This window comes from Sturnira hondurensis, unplaced genomic scaffold, assembly GCF_014824575.4.
Source record: "Sturnira hondurensis isolate 20B ecotype Veracruz unplaced genomic scaffold, ASM1482457v3 Scaffold0004136, whole genome shotgun sequence".
In the NCBI taxonomy this organism is placed as follows: Eukaryota; Metazoa; Chordata; class Mammalia; order Chiroptera; family Phyllostomidae; genus Sturnira; species Sturnira hondurensis.
Window position 1 is genome coordinate 43,217,622 of NW_028076767.1, and position 12,832 is coordinate 43,230,453.

General features: G+C 37.6%; 1 protein-coding gene across 1 annotated transcript in view; it reads right to left on the reverse strand.

Annotated features, from left to right (window-relative positions):
* METAP1D (methionyl aminopeptidase type 1D, mitochondrial) overlaps positions 1-12,832 on the reverse strand; it is a 79,260-nt gene that overhangs the window by 10,027 nt on the left and 56,401 nt on the right. Inside the window, exons 2-5 of the mRNA XM_037044456.1 lie at positions 8,514-8,671; positions 6,413-6,562; positions 4,705-4,853; positions 4,084-4,126 (exon numbers count right to left, since the gene is read on the reverse strand). Coding sequence (XP_036900351.1) covers positions 4,084-4,126; positions 4,705-4,853; positions 6,413-6,562; positions 8,514-8,671 — 500 coding nt within the window. The remainder of the gene's footprint in view (positions 1-4,083; positions 4,127-4,704; positions 4,854-6,412; positions 6,563-8,513; positions 8,672-12,832) is intronic.

Below are 12,832 nucleotides of genomic sequence, written 5' to 3' on the forward strand. Positions count from 1 at the left end.
AAAGATGAAGCCATGCAATAGTATAAAATTTTAAAATAAACAAATGATTAGCATGGCCATTTCAGCCTTATGATCAGCAATGCTATAGTAACATTTTGATTCCTCACTTTATTTTTGAGAAGACAAAACTATACATGCAAAAATTAGTTACCAAAGACACTGACCCATGATTAATACAGTAGGTTTAGAGAAACCAGAAATACTTAACATAGTGAAAAGTTTCTTCAGTGTCATGAAGATAATCAATCTTTTATTTACCACGTCTATACTAGTAAGTCATATATAGTGACCAGGAAACAACAAGATAGACATGTCAATATTATAACGGAGAATTCAGCCAGAAGAACGGAAGTGGCTCAATACAGGAATGAAAAATCTTGCCTGGAAGTGAAATCTTAATGGAATGTTCCAGAGAGCAGAATGCTAACAGAAAACACTACACATCAATATTTAAAGACTAAGGATAAAAGAAAACAGTGTTAAGAATAAAATGATTAAAAACATAATTTTATCAGTCTTCAATGATTTAGCAGTCCCTGTTGGACCTTGAAAGATACCAGAGTCAGTATAAAAATCAATAATTATCAACCACTATAATAAAGATAAAAGGCTAAGACTAGCTGAATATTGATCCATTGATGCAGCATGGAATTTTCTATTTTGCATAAATTTGCTCTATGTAATTATTTTTCGCATTTCTCTTTCTCATGAAGTAGAATGCAGAAAATGTTATAAAAATGTATCCGAGCTTTCTCCCTGTTTTAACACTGAATTAATGTCTTAAAACTGTATATAATTCTGCACTAAAAAAAATACTCTTCCATACATTTTGAGGAAAGCAGAAAAAGTTTTTACTATGTTTTAATTTTAAAAGTCAGGAAACTACCCTGGTCAGGTGGCTCAGTTGGTTAGAGCATTGTCCTGATATGCCAAGGGTTTTGGGTTCAATCCCTCGTCAGGGCACATTCAAGAATGAACAAACGAAGGCATAAATAATTGAAATAAAAAACAATGTCCCCTTCTCTCTCTCTTCCCCCTGCCTTTAAAATCAATAAAATAAAAAAAATTAAAGTCAGGGAACTGAAGTAGACAAGCCCTTGTCTAAGGCTGGTGGCGGAAGTAGAAGCAGACCCAGATTAATGTGGTGGATTCCAGGCTTGCAATCCAGTATTTTTCATACTGTGTCAAAGTGCCTTAGTTACCTTGCAATACAACAGCATTTTATACATTTATTCCCATTTGCAATCCAAGAAAGTACAAGTTTTAATTTTATACACAAGTATATAGTTACTAATAAAAGGGTAATTATTAAAAAATTTTGCAACTGAAGGTTTACATAACTGCTATTTAAGTAAAATGTATTTTTAAAAAATCTTTATTTGCCTTTTCATATTACTTTTGCTAGCTTTCAAAATGACTACTTGAAAGAGTCAATATATGTGGCAATAACAATGTTTCTGAAAGTTTGTGACAGTTATCTACAGTTACTATTTGTACCAACAAACTATCCTTGTTTTTCTACTTCATTTATTTAACAAACATTTATTGAGCAGCTACTATGGGCATTGCATAGTCTATTTTTTAAACATTCAATGTTTAAGGGAAAAAGAAGTCTTTTCTGTGATATATCCTAGACATAAATAATTATAAAATTCAATGAGTATTTTCTAGTAAAATACAGACTAATATAATAAAATATAGGATATAATAATGGAGTCTTTCACTTAATAAAATATTTTTTGCCATTATAAAATTATTTGAATGTTAAAAATGGAAGTGTGCATTGAAAGTCTTCAGGAAACTTAGAAAAGTCATGGAATATTCTCTTTGAACACATTGAAAATGGTAGGGAAGAGTATGCTTAATTTCATTCCAAGCAGCAATATTTTATTAAGGGTTGATTAGGTGAGATAATAAATGTAAAACCCCCAAATCTGGTACAATCCCAAAGAAAAGTGTACCATGAAAAATACTTCAGTGCAGGCACATTTCATAAAATACCTCCTTCTACATGACTTTGAGTTGGAAAGAAACCAACAGAATATATGTGGAGCAAATGTTCAAGTATTCTAAGTAGGACCTTTCCTATATCAATAAAGGAATCTTTGGGTACATCTTTACACAAACTGACATGAAGAAAAAAGGTTGAATTAATTTGAACTAAAAATCTGACCGAAGTCGACTACTGAATGCAAATTTCCACCTCCTTCTCACTCCTATTTAGGTGTCATGGTCTGGATTTAGAGTAACTATGATCACAAATATTTCCTCTGCACCCCTATGCTCGCCGCAGTGCTATTTCCAGTAGCCAAGATTTGAAAACAGCCGCCCTGTGCTTCAGTAGCTGAGGGGTTAAAAAGATGTGATAAATTTACACAATAGAATACTACTTAGCCATAAAAAAGAAGGAAATCTTACCTTTTGCAATAGCATGGATGAACCTAGAGAGTGTTATGCTAAGTGAAATAAACCAGTCAGAGAAAGACAAGTACCATGTGATTGCACTCATATGTAGGTAGAATCTAATGAACAAAATAAACAAAAACAAATAGAAACAGACTCACAGATACAGAGAACAGCCTGATAGCTGTTGGGTGGGGAGGGGGGGCTGGGTGAAATAGGTGAAGGGATTAACCCAAAACAAAACAAAACAAAACCTCAGAGCCCTGACTGGTGTAGCTCAGTGGATTGAGCACAGGCCTGCGAACCAGAGGATCACAGTTCGATTCCCAGTCAGGGCACATGCCTGGGTTGCAGGCCAGTTCCCTGCAGGTCAGTTCCCAGCAGGGGACGCATGAAAGGCAACCATACATTGATGTTTCTCTCCCTCTCTCCTCCCCCTTTAAAAGATAAATAAATAAAATCTTAAAAAATAAAAAATTAAAAAAAAACCAAAAAACCCCTCAGAGACACAGACAACAGTATGGTAATTACAAGAGGAAAAGGGGGGTCGGGGGAGTAGTGGGTAAATCAGGAATAAATGGTGATAAAAGAAGACTGAACTTTGGATGGTGAACACACAATACAATATACAGAGGATGTATTACAGAACTGTTCACTTGAAACCTACATAATTTTATTAACCAATGTAGCCCCAATAAATTCAGTAAAAATTCAAGCAAAAAAATTTCCTCATTAATAGAAACTATACTCCTTGAATGCTATCTCAACTAGTTCTTGTCAGATGTATAAATTATATCTATTTAAAATTTATTTATTAATAATCGCATATGTAGAATTTATTTATAACCTACATAATCCAAAGATACATCATTACAAAACTTTTTAGCAAAATGAACTGCCAAAGCACAAAGAAGCTGAGTCTGAGAACCGTCAAGAGCTAAGAATATTAGAAAAGGTTTGCAGCTTGTCCAATTTGAAGTTCCTAGGTTAAATTATGTTGGGTTGTTATTTAAAAGAAAGACTGTTAACCACTTGGCAAAAACTTAAGTTTAGAGAAGACACCACTCGGCTTGTATGCTTTGAGTTCAAGGCTCCCTGTACCAGAAATGGAGCACGACGCTACCTTCAGGGATTTTAATAAATCTAAGGAACACTGCTAGCAAAAGAGTTGCTGTCCAAATAGACTGACACACAGGCCAACGTAGCCCCTAATGACAGAGTAAGATAATGACAGGCCCCACTCAAAATCAGCAGGAAGAGGAAGATCAATCTTGGCAGAGTGAAGGAAAAATGCTGGCTTTCTTCGTGTTAGCTCATCTCATACATATCTAGCTTCAGCAGCTGCCCAGTGCTGCGGCGCTCTGCATTAACTACACAGTGGATCAATAACAATTACACCTTCTCAAAAACATGACACATAGCAGGATTGGGTTGACATTTCACTTAGGCCAACATTGATCTCAGTGCATCTGATTCCAGGCCTAAATTCAAGTCAGGCCTGGGTTTACTTGGAATAAACACAGAGTTAAAGACAAAAAAGGAAACCAGCTGCTTGCGTCTGGATCCAGAAGTAAACAGCACTTCCATCGGTGCAGTTCACATTTTCAATCTGCTCTTCTTCCTGTTGCTACCATCAATTCTGAAGTTGATCAAAGACTATTTTTTATATGATTTACTCACCGTGACATCAATGTTGATAATATCTCCATCCTGAAGAGGTCGACTGAAACATAAACAGGAAAAATGGTGATAGACAGATCTCAATAAAAGGAATATAAAAATAAATACCTAATGACTGCTATCACGAGGCCAATGAATTGCAATGATAATTTGGAGCAGAGGAGAAAATAAGTGGAATAACTACATTTAATCTTAAACTTATGTTAGTCACATCAAATCTTACAAGAAATACATAGTAGGAGCATATTACCACTTATAAGTCTACTATTTAAAAAAGTACTTATTTAGTTACCTTAATTTTGCAAAGAGCCAAAACAATAGTTGATAATCAAAATTTACCTACATTTGGATTTTTAGCATTTATATCATTAAAATATAAGGACATAAAAGAAGTATTTAACCCACAACCACTTTTGGGGATTACATACAGCTTTAACATTAAATGGGGGTATCACGTCCACTTAGAAGCAAAATACTTCACATTTTTTGTTTTACCATAATTAGCTTCAAAAGTTTGCAGGTGGGTTTCCATTAAACAATAGTGTCTTTCACCATATGTGATAGATCTTAGTTTCATGTTTTAGTTTCCAAAGGAACAATATGTTATTAAGCCATGAATACCTGTCAGGGATACCATGACATAGCACGTTGTTTACAGAGGTACAAACAGATTTTGGAAAACCTCCATAGCCTAGAGGTGAGGGATAGGCACCATGACTGATGATTTCCTGATGAACAAGAGCATCTATCTCTTCAGTTGTCATGTCAACCTAAAATATTAAATAAAGAAATTGCTCAGTGACAGGTGAAGACATTTCCTGAATCTACTGACGATGCTTTTAGCTACAGAACTTCCAGGTGAAATTGTATAAATCTACTTTGATAAACTTGTGGTACAAGATGTTAATTAATTTTAATTGACATTAAAATCTTAAATTGCGTTTTTTGGACAATAATTTAGGTATATGATGATGTTATACACCATTAGGAGAAGGCAATTTTAAGCTCTTAAGATCCTTCAGATCATTTGTGAGTCATTAAATAACATGATTCCATTTTAGCCTGAAAATTTCAAAAATACATAGTTAGGCAATCCCGGCCTCTCCCCCAATGGCTGGCACCCTGGGCTAAAAGAGGCACATAAATAAATACTCAAAAGGCTCATCAGGTTAGATGACAAGGCTTGAGAAGCAGGTCGACCCACACATTTGTATCTCAGAGACGGGAGGTGGGCCCCGCAGCAATGGCATGGGGGCTGTGCACCATCGTTTCAAAAAAATGTTACTGATTATTTTAGGGAGAGACAGAGAAAGAAAAAGATCAATTTGTTGTTCCACTTATTTATGCACTCATCGGTTGACTCTTGTACGTGCCCTGACTGAGGATCAAACCTGCAACCTTGGCCTGTGCAGGCTACACTTTAACTGACTGAGCTAACTGACCAGGGCCCATTTTTTACAGATTTGATTTTCACTGATCTTGATTTCTTTCATAACTAAATAAGTCAGTGTTTTTAAAAAATATTTTTTCTCTTACTAGAAGCTATCCAACTGCCCTCACACCAAAATAAAAGTATAATTGAGTTTTGTGAGCACATGAAGACTATCTTCATAAACTCATAAATCATAAATAAGATTCTAAAAAAATCTCTTATTAAAAATAACTACTCAATACATTTCTTTGCATTATTTTATATTCACGGTATGTTATATTGCTAGAACATGTTTATGACACAGATGATACCTTAGTGGTCTCACTGTTGAGTCTCACTTCCTAAATTCTGCCCACATTTTTGAAACTGCAGGCCCATATTTTCTTTTAGGGTTCTTACATAGCAGAGTGTTTTAGGTTATTCTGAAAGAACTAAACCTTGTAGTAAGACAACTGTACATAATATTGCTCTATTACCCATAGCTATGTGTATCTAGTCTGATTTTTTTGCAGAGCAAATGAAAGAAAATAGGAGACAAAGGCTGAGGCAAGCAATTCTTCAGGCACATGAAAATAATGGAAATAATGTGGGGAAAAAAAGCAGAAACTACAGGCAAGAGGAAGGGGGCAAAAGTCAAAGCCGGTTGCCGTTGACCAACTTGGATAGGCTGACTGAGCCCAGAGCATCTCCAGAATTCTGCTATTTAAAATTGAGTTTGAATTTTAAATAATCTCCTGAAAAAACACATAAAATAATATAATCCCCTTTCCCTACCCCAAGGCCTTACTTAATTATTAACAAATTAAATGTGTACAAAAGAAGAGTTGAAAGGGAAAAAGGAAAAATAAGAGGATTTGTTGCCCCTTATGTAAGTCTTGAGGCTTGGGGAGACGCCACCTTTAAACTCTTCCCAGCTAGGAGGAGGACATGACGGGCCAGCTGACAAGCTTGACGAAGCCCTTGAATCTGATCTTCATTCTTAACTTCTATGCTGTCTCCCCAGTCGGGTACAATGCCTGTCGTCACATAGTCTGGCTTCTTTATGTGCTGGAGGAAAAAGGATTGAAAATGAAGATCAGAACCCAGCGCACGACAATGGAATCATTTTTTCGGACACAACCTCCTGCTTCATGGAGCTCTGCCCTTCCTGCTGGAGTGCCGACCTCCAAAGCCAGCACAACAGACCCTCCAGGCTGCCCCCAGTTCCTTCCCCTGCCCTTTTGAACTTAACATTGCCTGCTAGTGCTGTCTCTGGATGGTCTGTTAACCTCACTGTGCTTTGAGACAAACTGGACTGAAGTAGACTTCGGGTCAAAACAAACAGTAGTTTTCTTCCTTCTCCCAACCTCGTTAGAACCATGCTGTCATTGATAAAAAATAGCACCAAGCTTCCAAATTGTTAAATGGCTAATTAAGAGCACTTTCATCTCCTTAACACAAAGATAAAATTTATGCAAAAGATAGCTCACAACACCCTCTCTTAATGAATATATGTAAAAGGCTGACTGTCAAGACCACTGACGCCCATTACATACACTTTCTTACACTTCTCAACTGTACCCAAACTAATAATGACTAGAGAATAAAACAAAACAGCCTTTCTTTTCTTTACTTTTTAAGTACATAAAAAAATACCCAGAACATTTCTAACATTTGTCAAAAACTACCAAAGTGTCCTCCAAAATTCAAAACATTCAACTCTGATTACTCTTGTAAAACACTCTCCATCACTTAGTTAAATCCATGGGCGGTACGCAGAAAATAAACACTATTTTACACATAGAACTTCTCTCAGTCTCAGTTTTGCATAGCTCTTTACAAACTACTTATGGAAACTGCTACATAAACATTGTTGAACAGTTCCCACTAAGGAGCTGGGGACAGGAAGCTGAGAGACATAACACTATTCAGTTGATATCGCAGCAACTCTGCAAGGGCATCGCGCAGTATTGAAGAGCCTGCCCTTATTCTCACGTTCAGACGGACTTTCTGAGACGGGTAACACCAGGGCCTGGGCTGCCACAGCTGAGCTCTGGATGCACATCTCTCCGCTGCAGCTCTGCTGCACCTTTCCCACCAGTGCCCAAAAAGCTCCCAGTCCCCCCGACAGACTCTGTGCTCTTGTCTCTGCTTTGTGATCGGGCCAGGTTACAACGACAGGCAGAAGGGCTATTCGGTGGTCACTGAAATTCTAAAACAATACATTCATCTCTCCAGAGATTTCTTTTTCTTTTCTACCTAAGAAAATATCAGGAACATACTTTGGGCTCTGGGAACCTGTCTCATCAGCCCTTTTGTTACAAAATGGGTCAGTCACTCACCTGCAGGAAGTATAATATACTTACTATGGGTTCACTGTAAAAAATGCATAAAAAGGGGGAAAGCAGGTGATTTTTGGTGACAAATCTGTATTTATTTCAGCTATTCTCGTTCTTTCTAAATAACCCACACACCTTCTTTATATTGTATTTAAAAAAAAAAGAACCGTCTTCCCACAGAATTCTAATTTCTAGAAAAAGAATCAAGAATTCTCCAAGACAAGATGTTTAATTTACTGTAAAGAAGATTCAAAGACAGCAGCATTAATAACATAAAAAGTGTGAGAAAGGGCTTCAGGAAAACAATCCAGTGTATTAGTTTCAAGTATCTCTTAAATGATCCCAATTTTATAATCATTTTTCCTTTAAAAAACTAAAAAAACCCTACATACATGTAGTTTTATCTTCATGTTAGAAATTTAATATGGAAAATTCATAACAAAAATTTTAATTTTAAACAAGCTAAGCAATTGTAAGCTCAGATCTTTATTTTAAAAAATTGACATTATAGAACTGCAGGATATTAAAACTTCTCAAATCACAATTTAAAATCACAAACTACATTTAAAAATTATGATTCAAACAGCTTAGAAATCAAAGGTGCACAAGCATTAGATTGCTTCTGCAGCTAACCTTTATCTCGGCTGGAGAAAAGCAGCAGATAACAGGCAATGCAGTACCTTGGGGACTGGATGAGCTGAAGAAACTGTAGCCGGCAAAACTACACTGTGTGAAATATCTCTTTGTCTCCGGAAAAAGAAATTTCTTCTTTGTTGACTGCTTGACTGCTTGTGTAAGTAGATATGATTGAGTGGTGAAGAGAAAATTCTATGACAACCTAGGAGAAGAGACATATTTTAAGTAAAGAAAACCTAACATAGTGCTAAATTTTAAAGATGTTGCGTAGTTGCCTATTAAATCATTATTTTAATCCCTTACTGGCTCAAAAAGGAAAAGCCCCAAATAGAAAAGCAGTGGCATTCTGAGCTCTAATACAATAGTAGCACAGCATATTTATTAGCTAATACTATGTTTACATAAATGTTTGACAATGGAAAACTCTACTCTAATGGGAAACAAACATATAGAAACATCTGCTGAGCACCAGGGCTGGAAAAAGAACAATTTCTATGTGGTACCGTGTGCAGTAATGTCCTGGATGACCCTAGATTTGGGGCACCATTTGGGTGGCTTTTTATTCTTTAAAGCTGTGAAGAATCATGAACAAATTGCCAGCTGCACTTTGTGCCCTCGGTCGGATTACTACTCTGGGTTAAACTCATGTGCAGCGGGGGCATCATCCTGAAACTCACTGCGATGAATGCTCAGGTCAAATAAAGACTGGATAGCAAAAATGTAGGGTGTAGCCCTGAAGGAAAATGAATGTAGGGTCTTAAATTACCCAAACAGGAATTTTGAGATACCTACCAACATTTTAAATGCACACATCCTTTGACTCAGCAATTCGTTCTCCTAAGACTTTGCCTTGAAGATGTTACATGTTGATGGGCATAAGAAGGTGAACCTACTGCAGCATTGTTTGGGGTAGAAAAAAGTGGGGAATAACCCAAGTGTCCATCAGTCGGGAACTGGTTAACTGTATTACGGCATATCGACACAAATGAAAACTATGGACCGATGAGTATTAAAGAGGATAAGCTAAGTCATCTCTAAGTATTGATATAGAAAGAGGTCACAGTACACTGCTAGGAAAATAGAAAATGCTGAACATTATGTATAAAAGCCTATTCATGTAAAAGAACTTATACATTTATATAAGCTTGAGTACGCCTATAATATTTCTGAAAATTGATATTCGTCAATAGTGGTTATTTCTGGGGCATGTGATTGGCACTGGGGAGGAAGACTTTCTTGAGTCATTTTATTTTCTTCTATACTGTTAGATTTTTTTAAACCACTTACTTGCATAACTTCTATACTTAAAATAGTAATTTAAACCCCCCCAACATGATTGCATGTCAGGGGTCAGCAAACTATGTTCCAAAAGCCAAGTCTGGCCTGCTGCCTGTTTTTATACAACCCACCACCTAGAAGTGATTTTTATGTTTATTATGTGGTTGAAAAAAATCAAAATATGAATAATATTTTGTAACATGAAATTATATGAAATTCAAATTTCAGTACTCCTAAATAGAGCCTTGTTGGAGCAAAGCTACCCTTATTTGCTTACAATCATCTGTGGCTGCTTCTGAGCCAGTGGCGGAGTTGAGTGGTGGCGGCAGACCTGGCCCTTTACAGATGGTGCAGACCCTCCACCTAGAGCACTGGTTCTCCAGGTGTGGTACCCGGAACAGCAGGACCAGCACGGTACGGAAAAAGATGCAAATTCCCGGGCCGCTGCTGACTCAGAGACTCTGGGAGGAAGCAGCGATCTGTGCTCTCACAAGCCCTCAGGGCGACTCTGATGCACACACAAGTTTGAGGAGTATCAGCCTACAGTCACCTTTCAGCTGTCACACATAATGGAAACACGGACTGCAGATGGACACTGGCCCCAAAACTCAAGATGTCTAAATTATTTGGGAAAAGGGACCTATGCAAACAAACCCCAATGGCCAGTGACTGAGTGTCATAAGTTTTACTCAATTTTGTTCTTCCATGAAGTTCCATGTAATATTGTTGAATCAAACTCAGAGAGGTGTTTTAGGTATTATTTTAAATAATTCCAATAGTGGACAAAATGTGTGTAATATCACTTTTAAAAAAGTAGCCTGAGGTAGGTACATATTCCCTGCAGTTTCTAAAGTACAATATCACCCTAAAGATAATCACTATTCTAAGGCTGTCAAATGGTATATGAGGTGATTAGAAAACAGAAGTCTGGAGTTTCATGTCAGCTGCACCACTTGCTAGTTACGTGGTCCTGAGCGAGTTTCTTCTTTTGGGTCCCAGGTGAGTATTAATTGGAATACAGTATGTAAGCACCTTGTATTTAGTAGATGCCCGATAAATGATGGTTCCTTCCAGAACACCTGAAAAGTAAAATAAGGAAGAAAACATAGGGCTCTGCTACAGCTTCTAATACTAAGCACTTATGTGTCAATTACTGTACTAGGCACTTTACATATGTTAGCTCATTCATCTTCCAAGAACCCTATACGTTGGGAAGTATGTACTGTTCCATTCCAGGGAGGCGCCCAAAGGTAACTTCCCTGGGGACATGCAGTAAGTGCCAAAGCTGTGAGAAAGCAGGTTGAGTTGCTCCCACAAAGTTTATTGCTTTTCTCACATGTATGAGAAAAAATGAGCCTAACACACATGGAAACACCCAGAAAGTGTGAAAGGAACCATGACACTATTCAAAGTTACTACTATTGTCCTGGCTGGTGTGGCTCAGTGGGTTGAATGCTGGCCTGCAAACTGGGAGATAATCAGCACAATTCCCAGTCAGCGCACATGCGTGGGTTGTGGGCCAGATCCCCAGCTGGGGGTGTGTGAGATGTGGCTAATAAATGTATCTCTTGCATATCAATGTTTCTCTCCCACTTTTTCCCTTTCTCCTCCCCTCTCTCTAAAAATAAATAAATAAAATTTAAAAAATAAAAGTTACTACTAATTAAGGTATTTTTCCAAAAGTAGTAATAGGTTGACTTAATCCATCCCCTCTGTCAAGATGAGCTCCCTTTGTTGACCAAACATATGATTCAGTGATAAGTTGGGTGGGTGGTCTGTGGCTATGGAATAGAAAAATCTGGGTCCCAGCTAAAGCAAAGCAAAGACTCGAGCAGAATCATCTATGACTATGGGCCCCTTAACTGGAATCAGCAGGTTGGACCAAAGACATACTTCTCTGAGGAAAGTATGTATTATGATACTATCAATAATGATAGAAAGAGTAACAATATTAGTGGTTAACATTTAACAGCCACATTCCTTGAGTAAGCACAGTGCTTAGTGCTCTACCTACATTCTCTCTTACCCACTGAGTCAGGTGCGCAGGCAGTTGTCGCTGTCGCTATTCTACAGATGAGGAAGCAAGGCTCAACCTCTGGTGATGGGTCAATGGCTGGCCCTGACTCAGGTCCTCTAGGTCCCAGTCCAGGGCCGTGTCTGCCACCCCACGCTGCCTTTCAGCAGTGTGCATGGGCTCCAGAAACCAGCACACTTCCTTTTAGAATGTTTTTTAAGGGAATGGATTTTAAGGAAAGTGTTTTTTTAATCATGAAAAAATAAATATTATGGCACCAGCCAACATTTAGCATAAAGGTACTTCCCATGAAAATTCTTAGAAATGACTTAATTGAGAAACATTGTGGTAGTGAAAAGAGCATGAGCTTTGAAGTCAGACAGGTCTGAATTACCAGGACTTCTGAGCCCCCTTCTATCACGGCTACATGGGAACAGCAGTGGTCTCCTCACTGCTAGGCTGTGTGAGCATTAGCTGAGATAACACATACATGTAAACCATCTTTAAAAAGTAGGTGCTCCATGAATGTTAATTTTTTCCTTTCTCTTCTCAATTCTTTGACATGTTTACCTTGGATCTCTAAATTTATTTATTCTTTTATTCATCAACTACTTACTGAGCTCCTCCTATATGCTGTGGATGCAGAGTGATTCATGTGACAAAATCCATGCTCTTATGGAGCTTATATTCTGTGGTGGGACACAGACAAAAAGCAAACAGATACATTAGATTATATCAAATGATGATATACATGATGCAAAGCAGGCCAGAGTAACACAGCATTGGATGGCTCGTGGGAGCTAACTTCTCCTCCTGGTCCTGCCAAGAGCTAACTGTGACCATGAGCAATAACATTAACAGTGAGTTCTGACTGAGAGCTCACTGGTGCCACAGATGCTACCAGTGACATAGGATGCTTAGTAAAATGAGAGAGTTGGACTTCACAATCTTTGAGGTCCTTTTTAACTCTGACATTTATGCCTTCATTCATCAGCATTTCACTGTCATGTTAAACTTTCCAGGTAATGGGATGATATAGACTGATCAATTTTAGGACTCATGAAGATATTT